The sequence below is a fragment of the Mizuhopecten yessoensis genome, unplaced genomic scaffold (genome assembly GCF_002113885.1).
Source record: "Mizuhopecten yessoensis strain PY_sf001 unplaced genomic scaffold, ASM211388v2 scaffold11173, whole genome shotgun sequence".
NCBI lineage: Eukaryota > Metazoa > Mollusca > Bivalvia > Pectinida > Pectinidae > Mizuhopecten > Mizuhopecten yessoensis.
Window position 1 is genome coordinate 964,345 of NW_018408916.1, and position 22,671 is coordinate 987,015.

The 22,671-nt window shown below is 36.0% G+C and overlaps 2 protein-coding genes across 2 annotated transcripts; one reads left to right on the forward strand and one right to left on the reverse strand.

Annotated features, from left to right (window-relative positions):
* Positions 1–12,723: 12,723 nt before the first annotated feature.
* On the reverse strand, positions 12,724–14,870 carry LOC110467399. Its single transcript, XM_021524538.1, has 2 exons — positions 13,463–14,870; positions 12,724–13,330 (listed from the first exon to the last, which is right to left on the reverse strand). Exons 1-2 carry the CDS (start codon positions 14,621–14,623, stop codon positions 13,268–13,270), a joined length of 1,224 nt encoding a protein of 407 aa, XP_021380213.1. The 5' UTR covers positions 14,624–14,870; the 3' UTR covers positions 12,724–13,267.
* Positions 14,871–16,960: 2,090 nt separating this feature from the next.
* LOC110467396 (tripartite motif-containing protein 45-like) lies at positions 16,961–22,342 on the forward strand. Its single transcript, XM_021524533.1, has 2 exons — positions 16,961–17,049; positions 19,959–22,342. Exon 2 carries the CDS (start codon positions 19,989–19,991, stop codon positions 21,966–21,968), a length of 1,980 nt encoding a protein of 659 aa, XP_021380208.1. The 5' UTR covers positions 16,961–17,049; positions 19,959–19,988; the 3' UTR covers positions 21,969–22,342.
* The last annotated feature ends 329 nt before the right edge of the window (positions 22,343–22,671 follow it).

The following is a 22,671-nucleotide window of genomic DNA, read 5'->3' on the forward strand; positions in this document are numbered from 1 at the left end:
AGGGAAAGGCCGATTCTCCAGTTGTACCGGAATTTCTCAGGGAATTGTTTGACAGAAGCTGTGAAAACGTCACAGATAAAAAACACAGAGATAGATTGGCAGACATTCTTATCAGAAATCAGGACAGCTTTGCTAAAAACAAGTTGGAGCTAGGATCCTGCTCAGTTATTGAACACAAAATAGAGACAGGTACAGCTGCACCTGTTCGTCAACCTTTGAGGAGGACACCTCGTGGTTTCGAGGTGGAGGAAGAAATATATCTAAAGGATCAAATAGACAACGGGACTATTCATGAATCCAAGTCAAGTTGGGCTTCAAATATTGTCTTAATCCGGAAAAAAGATGGCACGGTTTGCTGGTGCTGTGATTATCGCCGTTTGAATGATTGTACTATCAATGATGCATATCCACTACCTCGCATCGATACTTGCTTGGATTGCCTATCGTCAGCATCTATATTTTCAACTATGGATCTTCAAAGCGGATACTGGCAACTAAAACTAGCTGAGGAGGATCGAGCGAAGACAGCATTTATCACAAAATATGGATTGTATGAGTACATAAAGATGCCTTTTGGTCTTTGCAACGCTCCTAGCACATTTCAAAGATGTATGGAACTCATTTTCCGAGGAATGCAGTGGAAAACCATATTAATCTACTTGGATGACGTCATTCTATTCAGCTCAGATATGGAGGAACATTTGGAGAAACTGGAAGAAATTCTGAAACGCTTCAAGTCTGCAGGTTTAAATTTGAAACCATCAAAGTGCGAGTTTGTGAAAAAGGAAGTCCTATATCTCGGACACATCGTCGGAGCAGAGGGGATAAATGCTAACTCTAAGATAGTAGAAGCTGTAAGAAACTGGAAGCAGCCTACTACAGTCAAAGAAGTCCAACAGTTCATCGGGCTCTGCAATTATTACAGGCGCTTTATTGAGCACTTTAGTGAACTATCTGCACCTTTAACAGAGTTGACCAAAAAGGATGTAAAATTCATTTGGACTGAAGAATGCGAGAACACATTTCACCTTTTGAAAGAAAAAATGTGTCATTCACCAATTTTGGCTATACCAAACAACGAGGACCCAATAATCTTGGACAGATGCCTCAAATATTGGAGTTGGAGCAGTGCTTTCACAAGTACAAAACGGAAGAGAGCGTCCAGTAGCTTACGCGTCTAAAAAGCTAGACCGTCATCAACAAAGATACAGTGTGACCCGGAGGGAGCTTTTGGCTGTCGTGACATTTATCACACAGTTTAAGCACTATCTCCTGGGAAGGCGATTCCTGTTGCGGACAGATCATGGATCACTACGCTGGCTGTTTGGATTCAAAGATCCACAGGGACAAGTCGCCAGATGGTTGGAATGTCTTGGGGAATTCGATTTTGAAATACAGCATCGTGCAGGAAAACGTCATCAGAACGCGGATGCCCTATCACGTTGTGATGTTGATGATTTGTGCACACATCAAAAGGAGGGAACCGTGGATAAGCAATGTATTACTTGTATCCAGCTGAAGCAGAATTGGAAGCAGTTCAAGGAAGACGTTGACAATGTGCAACCATTAGGAGGTCAAAACATTGAGAAAGATGTTCGAGCCGTTAAGACAAACGTGGTCAAGGCAAAAGAAAGTAACTGGATGGACGGATATTCTTATAAGGAACTGTCAGTTTTCCAGGAAGAAGACGACGATTTGAAACATCTACATGAGTGGGTTAAGGTCGATAAGATACCCACAAGAGACAATGTGGCTAAACATAGCCCTGCTGTAAGGAAGTTATGGCTAAATTGGAATAACATTGTATGCCAACATGGACTGTTGTATCAGCGTTGGAGAACGGCATCACCTGAAACAGAGAAACTGCAACTGTTAGTACCAAAAATACTTAAACCAGAGATTATGAAGCGTTGTCACAACTCTACGTATGCTGCTCATCCGGGTGTTCAACGTACAATGGAGAAACTACGGGAAATTTTTTATTGGTACAAGATGATCAATGATGTCAAGACCCATGTGCATTTATGCGAAAACTGTAATCGATGGAAATCGACAGTACCAACATCCAAAGCTACGCCCAGTGACCACAGAGTGGGATATCCTTTGGATAGAGTTGGCATCGACGTGATCGGACCACTCCCTCGGACAAAGAATCAGAATCAATATATCCTAGTAATTGGAGATCATTTCACAAGATGGATGGAAGCGTATCCTCTTCCTAACCAATCAGCTGAAAAAGTCGCGGAGAAGTTGGTAAAAGAATTCATAGCCAGATTCGAGATTCCTTTAGAAATTCATTCGGACCAAGGTACCAATTTTGAAAGTCAGATCTTTCAGGAAGTGTGCAAACTCCTTCAAATTACAAAGACCAGGACCACCCCCTATCATCCTGAATCAAACGGATTGATCGAACGGTTTAATAAAACGTTGGGAACTATGATCAAGTGCTTCCTGAAAGAGAATCCTAAGGAATGGGACCGTCACTTGGAAATACTTATGGCAGCATATAGAAGTACAAAGCATTCTGCAACTGGATTCAGCCCCAACGTTATGATGTTTGGACGTGAAGTGAATACACCAATAAACATTTTGTTTCCGACAGAGGGATCAACGGAATTCACATCTACCGAATACGTGGGAAGATTACGCGAGACCTTGGAGACCATGTACAACACGGCTAGAAATAAATTAGGGGAAAAAGCGAGTTACACAAAAAGAAACAGTGATACCCGTATTCATGATAAACCATACAATATAGGGGAATTTGTGTATAAATTAAAGCCGAAACATAGAAAACTGGAGTCACCATGGTCAGGACCGTACATCGTCACCAAAGTATTGAGTGATGTCGTTTACGAGATCACCCATAGTAAACATAAAGAGATTGTACATTTTAATAAATTAAAGACCTGTACAATGTTAGAAAGTCCAAAATGGGCCAAAACCTATATGCTATGATCTTTTGTTTTTACAGGTTAACGATGAGCTTTCAATGTAGTATTTGTGAAGGCAAATATAAAGGAAAGAAGAGTGCCATAGTACATTTCTTGTCACAGCACAAACCTATTGAGAGTGCCCCATTTAGTTGTACCCTTTGTGGGTATAGATCCCTAACCTCTGCTTCTTTGAAAGCTCACACCAAAGGATATCGACCACATTGGGAAAAAAGACAGATAACCAGTTTAAATGATCTGGATTGCTTTCAAAGAAGCCTAAGACCGTATTCAGTGACTTTTGGAGTCGGAAATGAAGATATGTGTTATATAAAGGAAGATCTGGAAGTGAGGAAGGAAGAAAGATTGACAGAGATTAAGGAAAATATGGAAGCGAAGAATGAAGAAAGAGCGACAGAGATCAAGGAAGATATGGAAGTGAGGAAGGAAGAAAGAGCGACAGAGACCAAGGAAGACCTGGATGGACTGTTACATGATGTCCTGGAATTGTGTGAGGACGAGACAGAGAGGTTCAAGAAGGAAAAGGAAGCGGAAGCGGAAGTGGACAGGATCCGGAAAGAGATAGTTTAGTGCGAAAAGAAAAGAGCGACAGAGAGTGCGAAGTTTGGAAAGTATGTAGAGAGATTAGAGAAGAAGTTAGATGAGTGTAGAGGGCGTAAGAGAGATTATGGAAGTTCATACGGTTTTGAGGAGATGTGGGAGGAATATGGGAATGAAAGTAAGAGACTTAAGAGTGTGGTGTGAGTGGTAAAGAAATAAACATGTTGTCATATCTATTGTTAAAATTAAAGAGCTGGAAATGTAATTTAAATAATATTTGGCTGGATGTACATATCTTTGTAAAGAAAGATTTGATTTTGAATTCTACTGTGTAGATTCTTGAAATATTTCTCAAAGTGTTCTGTTTTAAAATTGTTCTTTCTACATTTTGGGGACAAAATGGTCTAAAAGGGGAAAAGTGTTGTGAAACTGGGATTTGTTGACATTCGTTATAATAATAGTAATTCTTTATATAGCTTACTAAAATCGTATTTATCATTACTAGTGTATCTCTATGTCAATGTGATATCAACAATACCTTTATAATCGTTAAGAGAGTCAGTTTTTATGTTTTCAAAAAGTCGGACGTCAAACTTTCCCGCAATCTATTGACAGTTTATGTCGTTGTATACGTGACGTAACTTCCGGGTTATTTCGTCAGCTATTAATAGTATCATACGTTAAAGATAACGGAGTCTTTGTAATTCGTACTGAATTTGTCCATAAGAAAGAAATACATATGTAATTGTAAAATTATACTTCAAGAATGTTCTGTTGTTTTGCGTTACCATTGTGGCACGCGCTATTCGATATAAAAGCGGATTGCGGTCTGTTTTGAAGGAGTCGAGCTGGTAGAGATCCTGAGTGTACCAAGCGAGGTAACTCTTGTGAAAGGTAGGGCATTTTTATAGGAACTTAAATTATACTCTATCTAGTTTAATGGAGTATTTATATATTTCCAATTCATATTTATAACCTTCGGTGAACCGTGAAGTCGGGCTCGGAGGAAAATAAGTTACAAATACTAATTTAAGGGGTATTTGAATACATTTCGATAACTTGTGTGAGCCACGTAATGCGGAGTCACAAGAAAGTAATTGTGTTTAAGGTTTAGATAACTCTATATGTTATAACCTGTGTTGAACCGTGAAGTCGGTCTCACGGGAAACTAAAGAAACTTGTAAGGCATAGATAAATCTATCAATCATAACCTGTGGTGAGTCGTGAATTCGAACTCACAGGAAAACAATGGACATGTAAGGCTTATTTTAACTAACCGTTAAGCTCCCCGAGCGTATATTTCTTGATTGATAAGTAATTCCTAGTGTTTATGATAGCTATATTGTTCAAGTAGGATTTTTCATGATAGCATAGTACGACTCGACTCATATGCTTTGGTGACGGGATTATGTAAATGTATTTTGTATACGAAGATGTAAATTGTATGTAATGGAATTCTGTATACTGATATGTATATGGTAGTAACTGAATAAACACCATCCTCGTACTTGATATCAACTATCGAACTCTTAATTTCTGGTACCGAATAACGGCTTTCCATACAAGAAGGCACAATTTTATTACAACAGTCATATACAATACAAAGACATTACTCTACATGTAGCAATGCCCTTCATTGCTTTTATGTTGCAATCCTCGATTTTGACACGACATACAATATATTTTTGTAGAAAGTGCACATGCTATTAGTGCACTGACATTGTCTTTTCGCGCCTCCTTCTGGGTATTCTGAATATATCAGTCTTCACGCATATCAACGTTCCCGTGCTTCTTTCCTTGATTTTTTTCTCTTGTGCCTGTCACTTGCTCTCGTCTGCATCAGTAGAACATGAGGTTTTCCCTCTTTAACAACTCGCTTCCTTTCAGACATTGTTCTATGCAACAACGCTACCATGGATGAAACTTGACCAATTGTTCTGTCTTCGGTATACTGGCCGTTATCAACGTCTGGTTAGTCACGTAGTATACTGACTATGTATTGTTTATGTTTGGATCTTATAGGTCCACATAAATGAACAAAGATTCCACTGTGTCATAACAGAAACTTTTTGTCTGGCCTATACTTACTTATCACGACGGATACAAGAAACTTCATTGAATAGATGTACATGCAGTTTCTTGAAATTTTGTTCTTCTTGTATATGATATATTAAGCGGTTTTCATTACGTCTGCTGGAACAAAATGTATTGTAAACAGTGTCTTACCGCATGAGTAAGCACACCACTGTGTACACTTTTGTCTGTGTGTACAAATGAGATAAATAGCATAACGTACGATGTATTTAAGTATAATGTCACGACTACACGGGTACCTAGTGACATTGCCCGTACTAAGACAAAATAACGTTTAAATAGCAATACAGGATTTAAAAAGATCCATCTCAAACCCTTACAGATGATGTTGACACAGAAAGATCATATAGCATTGACACAAAAAGATCATATAGCGTTGACACAGAAAGATCATATAGCGTTGACACAGAAAGATCATATAGCGTTGACACAGAAAGATCATATAGCGTTGACACAGAAAGATCATATAGCGTTGACACAGAAAGATCATATAGCGTTGACACAGAAAGATCATATAGCGTTGACACAGAAAGATCATATAGCGTTGACACAGAAAGATCATATAGCGTTGACACAGAAAGATCATATAGCGTTGACACAGAAAGATCATATAGCGTTGACACAGAAAGATCATATAGCGTTGACACAAAAGGATCATATAGCGTTGACACAGAAAGATCATATAGCGTTGACACAGAAAGATCATATAGCGTTGACACAGAAAGATCTTGTAGCGTTGACACAGAAAGATCATATAGCGTTGACACAGAAAGATCATATAGCGTTGACACAGAAAGATCATATAGCGTTGACACAGAAAGATCATATAGCGTTGACACAGAAAGATCATATAGCGTTGACACAGAAAGATCATATAGCGTTGACACAGAAAGATCATATAGCGTTGACACAGAAAGATCATATAGCGTTGACACAGAAAGATCATATAGCGTTGACACAGAAAGATCATATAGCGTTGACACAGAAAGATCATATAGCGTTGACACAAAAGGATCATATAGCGTTGACACAGAAAGATCATATAGCGTTGACACAGAAAGATCATATAGCGTTGACACAGAAAGATCTTGTAGCGTTGACACAAAAAGATCATATAGCGTTGACACAAAAAGATCATATAGCGTTGACACAAAAGGATCATTAATTAATATTTTATTTCAATAGCTATTTTCACCTGCAACAAAGGGTTTACCAACCTTTACACTACACATAATACCTAGTGTTATAATTGACCTTTAATAATCACATACCATGCAATATGATTGGCATAATTATCAATAAACAAATCATTGTAATGTCTTTGATTGATTATCATTATGAACACACTAGTCTATTAACCCTCGAAAAATCCCTCCTTAATCCATTATGGCGGATTACAAAGATATAGAAGGTAAACAGTGGTCTATAGATACTGCGTCCTATACTACTTCTATAAATTTACCAAATAATTTGCCATTATTGATATAGGAGGAGTTATGTCGTAATAATATCTGTCGATACCAGCGGTATGTGTATGTATTGTAGGCCGCAGCTATAATTAAAATAGCAATGTTTGTAAAATTATAAACTTATAAATTAAACTATGATCGTAAAAGTTGGTACGTTTATCCCAAAATTGCTCCATTCGACTTCTGGTAAAAATCCAACCATCATATTTGATTCATTACATCACTTATAACAATTAAATGATACCAATGCTCGTTCATGTTTATAGATTTTCGGCATTGTCTTTCATTTTCTTGTTACCTCAAAATGTATCTGTCAACCTTTCAAACATGAATATTTTATATTAAATTTTCGATTTAAGAGACGTTTATCATCGCCTTCATCTGACTAAACTCTGGTCTCTTTCCAATAATATATCAAAAGAAATTCAGAACTTTATCGATTGCTATTATGACTATTTCCGTTAGATCCTAGTACATTGGCATACTGAGAAAACGTAACATGTAAGCATTGAGTAAATAAACGGTTTTGGATTACCTAGTCTAAAGTAAGACGGATATCCATTTCATAAAAATCAATGCGATGTTGTGACAGTGATAATAGCTCTACAAAATGTCATTGTACCGAAGGGTGTGTGACTTCTTTAACGTAAATCGTCAATTTTACAAACATGTAAGGATGATGTATTTTGTTTTTAGTATAAATCTTAAACGAAACAACACATCTTGATTTTTTTCCCGGACACACCGCACCCGTCACTACGGTCTTCTAATTAGTGTATTGGTTCACATTCCAACGGTAGCCGTGACAACAACAGGCTGTGGAGAGGTGTAAACACACCTTGTTACGTCACAGAGCACAACTATATTCATACATTGATGGAACGTTAAGTACAATTAAATATCTTCCGTACTGACATTTTATAACGTAACACTAATTACACCAAATTAACATTTAAATAGAGTGTATTCACTAAGAAAACATTCATTTTAATCGTAGAATATGTTGTAGCGTCTGTGGTAATGTTAGATTTAAGGAAACCGAAAGAGGATGTACAGGACGTCAACAGTTTAGTCTTTATGCAAAATAAAGATCGAATCATAACGGCGTCATTTTCCAATGGATACGCATAGCGGAAGTTATAGGAAAATTGGGCAAACCCTCGTTCTATAAATAAATCGCTATGTTATACATGTAGTTGACCAAGAAAGGTATGTGTACATGTAGGTGATGAACATGAAACGCCACGACTGTCTTATCTTCATTGTCTCTATTATGTTCGGTTAACAAATCATGATGTTGTGTTGACATGTCATTATTTTGGGTTGGCATGTCATAATGTTGAGTTAACAAAGGATTATTTTGCTTTGATAAATCTAGTGACTCAACAAGTTTGGTTTATTATGTTTGATCCGCATAGTTGAAACTGTAAATAATGTCACATGTTTTTCTATGTGTCGGGTGTATCCGTTGTAAAATACAGAAATCAACCTGTTTCGTGGTGGACGTACACTAGCACAACGACATAATATATGCTATAATTATAACGAGATATGACTAGTATCATTTAATCTGTTATAAATAATATTATATTCAATTGGAAATAATTAGTTGACTTGATATTGACGAGTCCTATGCCACCTGGCGAATATCTCCCTATGTGTGTATGCTTGCGTGTGTGCTGGAATTAGTGCCACCTCACTTGAATGCTACAGCACAGATACCGCAACATCCACCCCAGACCAATTTATACTCCACCTGGGTTGTACGAGTTGTGTGGGCAGGAAAAACAATACTTTCTCTGAATATCCATGCGTACGACGACTTATAGGGGATCGAACCCCGGCCGCCTGCGTGGAAGGCCGGGGTGTTCACCACTCGACCAATCCGCCCATAGTCATTCATACGTTTTTCTATCATTTGCGTCGGTCGTTATTTTCGTGCACTGATAGACTGCTATGATAGTGACTCATTGAATGTTCCAGAAAGATGCTGCTATTGAGTAATGCAAGTAAAAGAGAAAAATCATTACCTAAATTGCATCAGTTAATCTCTTTTATTTAACTATTGTTAACAATACTTTTATTTATTCTTTTTCGTATTTTTCTGGACCTTGTGTTTCGTGAGTAGCTGTGAAGACATGAATACATATTACATGTACGCAAATGTGATGATGAAATTTTGCCGAACCGTAAAGAAAACAGATTCTAAACTTTTCTTTGTTAATGAGGTAATAAATCAAGTCGAGCACGCTGTAAATTAATATTTACCGCGTGCTCGACTTGGTTTATTACCTCATCAACAAAGAAAAGTTAAAAGATAATCCTCAAGTGCGTACAGTCCGGACATCATGCATGTCCATACAGTTAGAACATCATACATGTACCTACAGTCCGGACATCATACATGTACATACAGTTAGGACATCATACATGTACAAAAAGTCTGAACATCATACATGTACACACAGTTACGACATCATACATGTACATACAGTTCGAACATCATACATGTACATACAGTTAGGCCATCATACATGTACAGACAATCCGAACATTATACAGGTACATACAGTTAGGACATCCTACATGTACATACAGTCCTAAGATCATACATGTCCATACAGCCCGAACATCATACATATTGAATGACAAAAACTGATAATTATTGTCCAACAAGTCCTTAACTGTCTTCACCCCATTCCGTTCATATTCCATATATTGTTTGTAACTAGGAACTGGTATGTAATTCAAAAGATCATCACCAAGAAAACTTGATACTTCATTATTGTCATCTTTATATTCCATCCATGCTAAAATAACATCTTTCCAGAAAACATTAGTTACATTTTTCGATATTTCCTCCAGTTTTGATTTTTTCAGATTCCATAATCTCTCCCCTCCAAATTTACTAAAATTAGATTTTGCTAAACTTTGCCAGTCCCCATTTCCATCATATATCCGGATAACTTACGGTTTGTTTATTACAAGTGGCTTGTTTCGTTTAAGAAAATTTATTAAAAAAAAAAGAAAAAAAAAAAAAAAAAAAAAATAATGCCCAGACTTTTTGTACATATATGATGTCCTAACTGTTTGTACATGTATGACGTCCTAACTGTATGTACCTGTATAATGTTCGGACTGTATGTACAAGTATGGTGTCCTAACTGTATGCACATGTATGATGTTCGGATTGTATGTACATTTATGATGTCCTAACTGTATTTACATGTATGATGTCCTCACTGTATGTACATGTTTGATATTCGGACTGTATGTTTCTGTATGATGTTCGGACTTTATGTACATGTATAATGTTCTGATTGTATGTACATGTATCAGGTCGTACCTGTGTGTACATGTATGATTGGACAATAATTATCAGTTTTTGTCATTCAATATGTATGATGTTCGGACTTTATGTACATGTATAATGTTCGGATTGTCTGTACATGTATGATGCTCAGACTTTTTGTACATGTATGATGGCCTAACTGTATGTACATGGATGATGTCGTAACTGTGTGTACTTGTATGATGTCCAGACAAAATTAGTATATGATATAATGCATGAATTAGAAGAAAAAAATATGTCTGGTTTGTTGCTACTTGTTGATTTTGAAAAAGCCTTTGACTCGATAGAATGGAGTTTTATTCATAGGTCTTTAAAATCTTTCAATTTTGGTGAATCTTTGCTTAAATGGATACATATTTTCTATCATAATGCAAAAAGCAGAATAATTAATAATGGGTATTTTTCATCATTTTTGGACGTAAAACGTGGATGTAGACAAGGGGATCCCATCTCCCCATATCTATTCCTGATAGGTGTTGAAATGTTGGCTATACAATGGAAAAAAAATAAAAGTATCAAAGGTGTACAAACATACATGTACATACAATCAGAACATTATACATGTACATACAGTCCTAACGTCATACATGTCCATAGAGTCCGAACATCATACAGAAACATACAGTCCGAATATCAAACATGTACATACATGTACAACATACAGCCGAATATCATACAATTACATACAATCCGACCATCATACATGTACACACAGGTACGACATCATACATCTACATACAGTTCGAACATCCTACATGTACATACAGTCCTAACGTCATACATGTCCATACAGTCCGAACGTCATACATGTACAAAAAGTCTGAAAATCATACATGTACACACAGGTACGACATCATACATGGACATACAGTTCGAACATCCTACATGTACATACAGTCCTAGCATCATACATGTCCATACAGCCCGAACATCATACATATTGAATGACAAAAACTGATAATTATTGTCCAACAAGTCCTTAACTGTCTTCACCCCATTCCGTTCATATTCCATATATTGTTTGTAACTAGGAACTGGTATGTAATTCAAAAGATCATCACCAAGAAAACTTGATACTTCATTATTGTCATCTTTATATTATTTCCATGCTAAAATAACATCTTTCCAGAAAACATTAGTTACATTTTTCGATATTTCCTCCATTACCGCGTGCTCGACTTGGTTTAATACCTCATCAACAAAGAAAAGTTACAAGATAATCCTCAAGTGCGTACAGTCCGGACATCATACATTATAAACACATCCCATACATACATACAACGACCAGAAAATAAACATCCTACAACAACATATACAGTTAGGACATCATAAATGTACAAAAAGTCTGAGCATCATACATGTACACACAGGTACGACATCATACATGTACCTACAGTCCGGACCTCATACATGTACATAAAGTCCGAACATCATATATGTGCGTACTGTCCGAACATCACACATGTACATACAGTCCTAAGATCATACATGTCCATACAGTCCGAACATCATACATGTACATACAATCCGAACATTATACATGTACATACAGTCCGAACATCATATATGTGCATACTGTCCGAACATCATACATGTACATACAGTTAGGACATCATACATGTACAAAAAGTCTGGATATCATACATGTACATACAGTTAGGACACCATACTTGTACATACAGTCCGAACATCATACAGAAACATACAGTCCGAATATCAAACATGTACATACATGTACAACATACAGCCGAATATCATACAATTACATACAATCCGAACATCATACATGTACATTCAGTCCGAACATCATACATGTACATACAATCCGAACATCATACATGTACATACAGTTAGGACATCATACATGTACAAAAAGTCTGGACATCATTTTTTTAATTTTTTTTTTTTTTTACGTTCAAATTGTTTTATTCCCCCAGCATTTTTGGGAGGGATGCCAGGGTTGGGGTGCCCCGGAATCATCCCTCTTACATAATATAGCCTCATGCAAAAGGCCTCTTTCTCTTCATTCTCTCTTTCTTTTTCATTCATTCTTTCATACTCAAATTCAAAATCATTCATTCTTTCATACGTATATTTTATTCATTACAATAACGATAATATTTATTTTGATTAAATTGATATATTAAATTACATCAACCATTCCTTCTTTATATATTCAAATATTGAACGTATTTTTATATTTATAAATTCATTTACATGCCAAACATTCTGCTTTATTGATTTGGGATTGCCATATTGTCCTAAAATTTAAACAAGATAAAACCGAATTCATGTACTTTAAATGGTGTTGTTTTTCATGTGTAATTTGGATTAGTTTAAGAAGGAATGTCTGGGGAAATAAAAAAGAGTACAAATACTAATGTACCTAGCAATTTAGACCTATATACATAAACACAAAAACATAAACAGTGTACAATTATGTGAAATTTAACTACAAATTATGTATTCATAAATACATCATACACACACTCGAAATGACAAATATATTACTTGAGTCATACATATATACCACACATAATTGTACACACATACACTCGTACCCATACACACACATCTTCGCATGCCTGATAGCATATAGATATTGCAAACATTCTTTATATTAAGACATTAATATATGGATACATCCATCCTTTCTATTACAGTAAATAATTATATATTTACCATCTACACATACACATAAACCAATAATCATACTTATCAACATCAAACATACACAAGACAGATATAATACATACATGTACGCCTGTTATTTACTTAAATACCAAAAATCTTCCTTCATGCTTTAATTAATTCTTTAAGTTTACCCGGATATGCAATTGATATTAAAAGCTTTTTTCTTAGATATTAAGGGGAGACCACTTTTGGTTAAACTTGTTCATTGTGTTATTCAAAGAAGACATCTTTTTTTCAATCTGTTGTTGTTGAATAATGCGTCTTTTTCCACCATTGAAAGACGGTTCAATATTTTTGAATCGACATGTATAGATATAATATTTAATAATCAGTATGAGATAGTTTATGATAGGTGGACCCTTTTCACAAAAAAATAACACATCCTTGATATTCATATGATCAATAATGATAATATTGTTATTCAAGTCATTCACCCAAGCCATTAAATCATTCCATATATTATTTATTTTCACACAGTTAAAAAATAAGTGTTCAATTGATTCTGGTGCATCTCTACAAAAAGTACATAGATCCTCATCCTTAACATTAATTTGGTAAAGAAAACTGTTTGTTGTTAATATTCTATGAAGAATCTTAAATTGTAGATTTTGAAGTTTTGTGTCAATTGTCACCAGAAAGCTTGTTAAATAAATTTTCTCCCAACCTATATCATCATTTAAATTTGTATTTAACTTTCTATTCCATTTTTCCTGCCTTTCAACTGGATAATGTTTGTAGTTAGCAACAATCGCTTTATAAACATATCTAAGATCTTTTGCTTGAAGAAGTCTTCTTAAAAGATTACTGTTTTCTGATTGATTGTTGATCAATGGTTGTTGTCGTATTATGTTTAAGTTTTCCCTTGGAATGTGGTCTATTACTGCGAAATATTGTAAAAAATTCATTTTCTCACATTTAGTCTTAATATCATTGAATGACAAAAACTGATAATTATTGTCCAACAAGTCCTTAACTGTCTTCACCCCATTCCGTTCATATTCAATAAATTGTTTGTAACTAGGAACTGGTATGTAATTCAAAAGATCATCACCAAGAAAACTTGATACTTCATTATTATCATCTTTATATTCTTTCCATGCTAAAATAACATCTTTCCAGAAAACATTAGTTACATTTTTCGATATTTCCTCCAGTTTTGATTTTTTCAGATTCCATAATCTCTCCCCTCCAAATTTACTAAAATTAGATTTTGCTAAACTTTGCCAGTCCCCATTTCCATCATATAGCCTTTTCACCCACTTAATTTTCAGGTATTTCATAAAACTTTCAATGTGTATCATCTTTAAACCTCCTTCTCCATATTCAAGAATCATTGTATCCCGTTTGATTTTGTCAGGTTTGTACCCCCATATAAATCTATAAAAAACTGTGTTAATTTCGCTTATCCATTTTTTACCTGGATTTGGCAGTGAATACAGTAGATGTGTTATAAGTGGTAGTGCCAGTGTTTTAACAACTGTGATCTTTCCTAAAAGAGTAAGATTTCTTTTAGACCACATTCCAAGCAATTTTCTTATTTTTGATAGCTTTTCTTTAAAATTCAATTCAATGATTTCAGATAACTCCAAAGAAAAATTAATTCCAAGAAGTTTGAAGTTTTTTGAAGACCAATCAAATTTATGTTCAGGGCATAAAATCTCTTCTGAGTATTTCTTGTTTCCGATCCATATCAATCGACACTTATCTATGTTAAGTTTAAGTCCAGATACTGAAGAAAATATACTGAAGTCATTTATAGTACTTGACAATGACTTTGAAGACCCATCTAGGAATAAAAAGGCATCATCTGCATATTGACCAAGCAAATATTCTCTATTGTTTATTTGTACACCTTTGATACTTTTATTTTTTTTCCATTGTATAGCCAACATTTCAACACCTATCAGGAATAGATATGGGGAGATGGGATCCCCTTGTCTACATCCACGTTTTACGTCCAAAAATGATGAAAAATACCCATTATTAATTATTCTGCTTTTTGCATTATGATAGAAAATATGTATCCATTTAATCAAAGATTCACCAAAATTGAAAGATTTTAAAGACCTATGAATAAAACTCCATTCTATCGAGTCAAAGGCTTTTTCAAAATCAACAAGTAGCAACAAACCAGACATATTTTTTTCTTTTAATTCATGCATTATATCATATACTAATTTTGTCTGGACATCATACATGTACATACAGTTAGGACATCATACATGTACAAAAAGTCTGGACATCATACATGTACACACAGTTAGGACATCATACATGTACATACAGTCCGAACATCATACATGTTCATACAATCCGAACATCATACATGTACATTCAATCCGAACATCATACATGTACATACAGTCAGAACATCATACATGTACATACAGTCCGAACATCATACATGTGCATACTGTCCGAACATCATACATGTACATACAGTTAGGACATCATACATGTACAAAAAGTCTGGATATCATAAATGTACATACAGCCGAACATCATACAATTACATACAATCCGAACATCATACATGTACATACAGTCCGAACATCATATATGTACAACATACAGGTCGAACATCATACATGAACAAAAAGTCTGGATATCATAAATGTACATACAGTCCTAACATCATACATGTCCATACAGTCCGAACATTATACATGTACATACAGTTAGGACATCATACATGAACATTCAGTCATAACATCAGGCATGTACCTTCAGTCATAACAGCATGCATGTGCATACTGCCCTAACATCATACATTTGTACATGTACATACAGTTAGGACCTCATACATGTACAAAACGTCTGGATATCATAAATGTACATACAGTCCTAACGTCATATATGTCCATAAAGTCCGAACATCATATATCTACAACATACAGTTCGAACATCATACATGTACATACAGTCCGAACATCATATCTTATGTATTACATCTCTGATAATGACTATTAGCTGCCACTAGATAAATAACGACATAACACATTTTTATGATATGTATACGATTTTCTACTCCATATTTGATAAAGTTTGATTTCGTAATACACGCTAATGTTTGAAAAACTTATAATAGATACTGTACACTAAAAAGAATTAACTCCAGTTGAAAGATAACATGATTTTCACACTGTGAACCATATAATTTGTGTTATCTTTCTTTTTGTTACAATTGTTCTTTTTTTTTAATACTAGTTCATGTTCACATGTTTCAAGCAATATCATGGTGGGCGATATTTCAGAACTACAAAAAAAGCTCTGCCATTTATCCTTATAAAAATACATTTCTTGATCATCTTCATTTTCTTATTGCCGCTCTATCTTAAAAAACAAAACAAACAAAAATGATCAAATATCAGCTTTTGAAACGTTGATATTTTGTATGAATTTATTAATTTGAGACGTTGGAATTGTCCGTCTGATTTTACTCTGGTTTAGTATCACATTGATATACCAAAAGAAATTGTGTTATCGGTTTATATCATACATGTAGTGATTTCCGTTATATCTCAGTACCTGTACTTACTGATAAACTGTAAAGCATAGAGTAAATGAACAGTTTTGGATTACCTAGTCTGAAGTTAAACGGATATCAGTTTCATTCAGTTCAATGCGATGATGTGTAGTTGATAAAAGCTCTGAAAATGTCATTGTACGGAGGGGATGTGTCTTTAAACGTAAATTGTCAATAAAATACATCTGTAAGGATGATGTGTTAATTTGTTCTCTAGTAAATATCTTAAACGAAACAAGCCACTTGTAATAAACAAACCGTAAGTTATCCGGATATATCGTACCCGGCATTACAATGTACGGACGTGTTATTAGTGAATTGAGTCATATTCCAAAGGGCGCCGCCATAACGACGGAGAGGTGTCCCACATACACACCTCGTCAATCGTCATTACAACCATATCTATTCATTGATGCAGCGGTAAGTACAGTCATGCATACTCCGTACTTATATTTGAATAATAGTAACACCATTTACACCAAATGAACATATAAATAGAGTGTGTTTACTCAGATTACGATCATTGTAATCGTAGAATATGCTGTAACGGCTGTAGTAATGTTAGACGGACGGAAACCGAAAGAGGAAGTACATCACGTCATCAGTTTATTAGAGTAGGAATGGCATTCTCTGTACAGTTATATCACCGTCGGATACCATAATATGATGGTTTTACGTATCCAACGGCGTCATTTTCTGATTACATGTAGAGCGGAAGTAATAGGAAAGTTTGGGCAAACCCTCGTTCTATAAATAAACTGCTATATGGTATACGTGTGTGTATATATAGGTATGCATGTGTCTGCGTGGATACACGCGTGAGTATGAAGGGTCGTCAGGGCTTGAACTCTTCCATTTGAAACGCATTGTCACAGGATATCACTGAAATCGTTGTTAAATGATATGAACTTATCGGAACTCAATTGTTCCAACACAATCATGTTTATTTTGAATATATTTGTATTATACTATGTGATATACAGCTATATATAGTTTACAAAGCTAAAAAAGCAAATATAACATATATATATATGTCGTCATAAGTTGAATTCGCGTTGAAATTTACAAGTCTTCACATATTCGTAATAAACGGTTTGTCGGGCGGTAAATATAAAGATTTTAAGAAGCAATTTAGACACACAAAAAGTTTGAAACATACATTTTAAGAAATTTAAAGGAAAATAAAAACCAAGACAGCATTTTCCTTAACAAGACTGAAGGAGGACAGGAATCCTTGTAAAATACTCTGAGTAATATTCTCAGGATTTCTTAAAATGATTACTTTGATGATCCATGAATTTCCGTGACTTTTTATAACATCACACACACACATATATATACTGACCGGCAAAATCAAGTATACACTTTATAAAAGGCACCAGATAATTTTATTTCATCATGATAAAGTCGATTTTAAATCGTATATGTAAAATTTAATTATTTTTGACACCTTTTACACCGAATCAGGACTGCCGTCAACTACCAAAAAGGCAAACGGTCTTACAGAACGACGTAGGGGTCATTTCAATTTTTTACGTGGTTTTGACGTCACAACTGTATACTGTCAAAATACCCTTGTGACCTCAATATTTTGTGTGTCCGCCATTGACTGCCACACAGCGTTTTCTCATGGTCAACACTAAATGTCGTTTTGATTCGACGCTATTCATCGATTACAGATGCAACGATCCTGGCGTGGCGCCGTTTCACGTCGCCGTTCTACTCCAAGGGGTTGGTTGATATGTCCTACTTGTCAACAACACTTCAAAATGCACTTAATCGTCAATCTCGTACAATTCATCACACGCGTCACATGACGTTTTGATGCCCCGGCTTGTAGTACCCCAATCGCACGATTTCTATCCGTTATTGAAAGTCTTGCCATATTGCCGACACACTCAAACATGACGGCCTTTACCAGGGAAGCTTACGGAGGGCACGGTGCACAATTTGCATGCGCATAACTTCAGTGTGTCGCGCTCAGGGTATAAAATGTATGGAAGCCAATAACTTAACATCAAACACATTTAATGCGATTTGTGGATTTTTTTTAACCTTGCAATGATACGATTTCACAAATATAGCAATGATTTTCCAATCAACGTTATATTTGGCAACAATATATTTATTTTAAAAGTGTATACTTAATTTTGCCGTTCAGTATAAATACCTTGTACGTAAGATTTCTCGACTAAGTACAAATTTCATGATAATCTAAAAATGCTATCCACTCCTTCTATTGGTGAATATGTCAGTTTGCACAGATTTGTTTGAGGGATATATAATTAAACGAAGATTATCTCGGAAATATGTCCGAATACTGATGGAAAATATTAGAAATAACAAGACATGTATGCCTTTTTTAAGTCTGAACAGTTAGGTTCATGTATATCGTACAACGGGAGGTAACTCGTAACACCTTGCACTTCCATGTTTCGATATGTAGCATTCGTGTGCATATGTGTTCACAATGATTACGCCATCTACACAAATATCGGGTGGAATATTGGATACATATTTGATATTGTTGTTATTCTTATGACAGCTACCGATCGGACACTCGCTCTGAGAAATAAAATGCATACGCTATTTTAACGTAGCTTGAGATGTACGTAAAAAATGTACGATCATAGTTCTTTCATATATAAAGTTTGTTTTTGTAGAACCAATCCAAATAGAGCCGAGCATTTCGTCTGCACTGTATAAGTCAAATTATACGATGAGTCACAAAACGTAATAGGTATAAACTGCAAATGAGTGCACTATATAAGGCGAATGTCTTGACTGTATTAATTATGCGTAATCGTTCGACGTATTCGAAGAGTTTGAGCCATTTTGATTCAGAAAGATGTTTTATACATCAGTTACATTTCGGCTGAAATTCACTATACCAGGCAAATGTAACGGATACACATTGAGTTTATAATAATATTCAAGATACGTGTAACCTACAAGCATTTCGCATCACTTAAAATTTGTTTTGAACGTATAACAATGCTCTTTTAAACTATTCACGGCCCTTTCCGTCTTTTGTTATCAGAAAAAATGGATTACATAACTACCTTTTGTTTCTCAGCATTTCTCTCACATCAGCAGAATACAGGATGTACAAAATGTAAACGCTTACGAGTCAAATTGTCAGTGTTTTATGCATAACATGTCGTTGCATCTCTACAGGTGTCTACAACCAAATGTGTGAATGTAATCACATGAACAATGTGTTATTTCTATCTAATTTATGAAAAACATTGAGTCGCAAGTACGTAAATAAGTTTTTTACGTACCAGAAAAGTCATGCTGATAATGTTTCGTTATTCTCATACTTGCAGATACGGAACTAGCGTTTGAGTACGTATAAAATGGCGGAAGGTGGTCCCCATCCAGACCCTCACTCTGAAGACCGCACACTACCAGACCTGTCGGACTCCCATCTTCTCGAATGTCCGATCTGTCTGGAGCAGTTACGTCAGCCGAAGTCTCTGCCGTGTCGTCATTCTCTTTGTGAGGAATGTTTGAGTAGCTACATCGTCAATGAGGTGTTAGGGACGAGTGATACGGCGACTTCCTTTATCTGTCCGGTATGTAGGCCCCTAACTCACCCCGTGGACAAAACAGAGGACAAAGAGAAATGGGCCAAGCAGTTCCCGACCGACAGTGTTGCCTTAGAGATGATACAACTGAGAAACAGGACGACAGAGCCACATTACTGCGTGCCTTGCCAAAGGAGGGAGGGAACCAAGATACCTGCACAATTCTGGTGTAAAACTAACGAGTCATTTTTCTGTGAGTCTTGTAAAGTAGATTTGCATGATAATATCCACGTTGGCTGTGATATCGTAGATATGACGGCTTTCGAGAATTTGCAACTGAGGCAAAATACGTCTTACAAAAGATGCGACAATCACAAGAAGAAGATCTCTTTTTATTGCGAGGATCATAAGTCCTTGGGTTGCAGTAAATGTATAATTGTTGATCACAGGAATTGTGACAACGTGTCAACAACAGAGGATTACTGTGAGAAACTGAATAGTAGCTCCCAACTAGAGGAAAGAAAGACATTTCTACAGCAAGGAGCAGACGACATGGAATCCATGATAAAGGACTTTTATCTACGACAACAGAACATTGCAGACGACAAAGATGCGGTACTGAAAAGCATCGACGACTTGCAGGAACGTATGGTAAAACGTATCAGAGAGATGAAGAAGGAAATCACAGATGACGTAATCACGGCGTACAAACAGGAAAGAGAAAATCTGAAGGTATCCACTCAGAAGTGTGAACGACTGCAGGTCGCTATACAGAATACATTAGCGTCGTCCACTACAGCTCTACAGAGGAACGATCATATGGACACGATCCGGCTTTACCAGAAAGGTGAGGCGGAACTCGAGGCTTGTAAGGATCTAGTGAAAGAAATGCAGATGTCGCTTTCAACTGTCAGTATTAAACATGAAATAGATTCGGACGTGACAAGTCTGTACTTTGGTAAAATCGTTGTCCAAAAGCAACGAAGGCATTGCCCAGGTGTCGCAGCTCTCGGCAAACCTTTATCCCAATGTAAAGTGAAGGAAATAAGAAAGGTGAACATAAAATGTCCGTCTGATCAATTAGATTGTATTTCCCGTGGTGTTGTATACTTTCCTGACGGCAGAATTGTGGTGGGAGATATAAACAATAAAAGGATCAAGTTAATCAACGACGCGGGGGATGTTGTGGACGAGTTGAAATTCGATGGATATCCGTGGGATCTGTGTATGGTGGATAACACCACTGTGGCGGCCGCTATAGAAAGCGCTGGAGGTATACAGGTAGTGACTGTCACACCCTCCAAACTTACACTGTCGTCTGTACTAAACAAAACTAAAAAATATTACGGTATAACGTACAGAGATGATGAGTTTATCGTGACTACAGGATCCGAAGTCTGCAGTGTTAAGAGAGACGGGACGACCAAGACGTTATATCGATATACTGGCTATGTATACGCGTTGTCACATGATTCCAAGGACGGACAGCTCTTCATCGCCCATTATACCGCCAGTACTGGCAGTACGGTGATTGGTAGGTTGTCTACTGACAACAAGTACACGGACGTGTTGAAGGTTGGTGTAGTGAAGTATGCGTGTGGAGTGGACGTCGACATGGAAGGTAACGTCTATGTATGTGGTTTTATCTCCAACAACGTGGTACAGATGTCCGGGGACGGGACTAACGTCCGGGAACTGTTAAGGGCAGCGGACGGTATCACACAACCACTAGCAATATCTGTTTGTGGTGATAAACTGGTGGTGACATACAAATCAAGTCAGAGCATCCAAGTGTTTCAACTTGTATGACTTGCAGAGTCAATCGTACACAAGATCGACATTTGACATACTAGTGTATTCTTGATATATCATTAACAGAACTGTTCTTGTTTATTTAACAAAGTACATATTATCAACATATAAATCGGTAATTTCCTGCTTTTTGTTATAGTTTTTTCTTTTCTTTTATTATTACCTATTATAATAATTGCATTACATGAAATAAATAGTTTAAGTTATATCCTTATAAAACGGTAAAATATGTAGATAACTATGTGTAGATCACTGATATTTGTGCTGTTGCTTGTTTAATTATATAGCATGTTCAATCGCACGAAACATATTTTTATTTAAGTTACATGTACTGCATTGTCAGACATTTTCTCATACATAAATGAGTTAGTGTTGTTATAATGATAATAAATAAGTCGAGGTTCTTATATACCGCTTTATCACAACCTAGTTCGTAGGTCGTCTCAAAGCGGTTCACAAATTATTACCTGTGTTTAAAGAGCCTTTGCAACCAGCCAATATCTTTCTCAACTCCCTGGGGAGCATACCGCCGGTGCTGCCATTTCTGCGCTCACAGCTAACATTCAACAATTCTAGCACTGCCCAACCACGTACTCATTTACAGTTGAGTAGACTGAGTAACAAGCGAAGTAAAGTATCTTGCTCAAAGTTACAACACAGTGCCGTGCCGTGACTCGAACCTGCAACCCTTCGGTCACGA

Excerpts from the sequence above, each read along its gene's own strand:
- LOC110467399 (XM_021524538.1), bottom strand. The coding sequence starts at position 14,623 with ATGTGGTCTAAAAGAAATCTTACTCTTTTAGGAAAGATCACAGTTGTT. Across the intron at positions 13,331-13,462 it reads TGTTATTTTTTTGTGAAAAG|ATGTCTTCTTTGAATAACAC; the intron begins GGTCCACCTATC and ends ATTGAAAAAAAG.
- LOC110467396 (XM_021524533.1), top strand. The coding sequence starts at position 19,989 with ATGGCGGAAGGTGGTCCCCATCCAGACCCTCACTCTGAAGACCGCACA.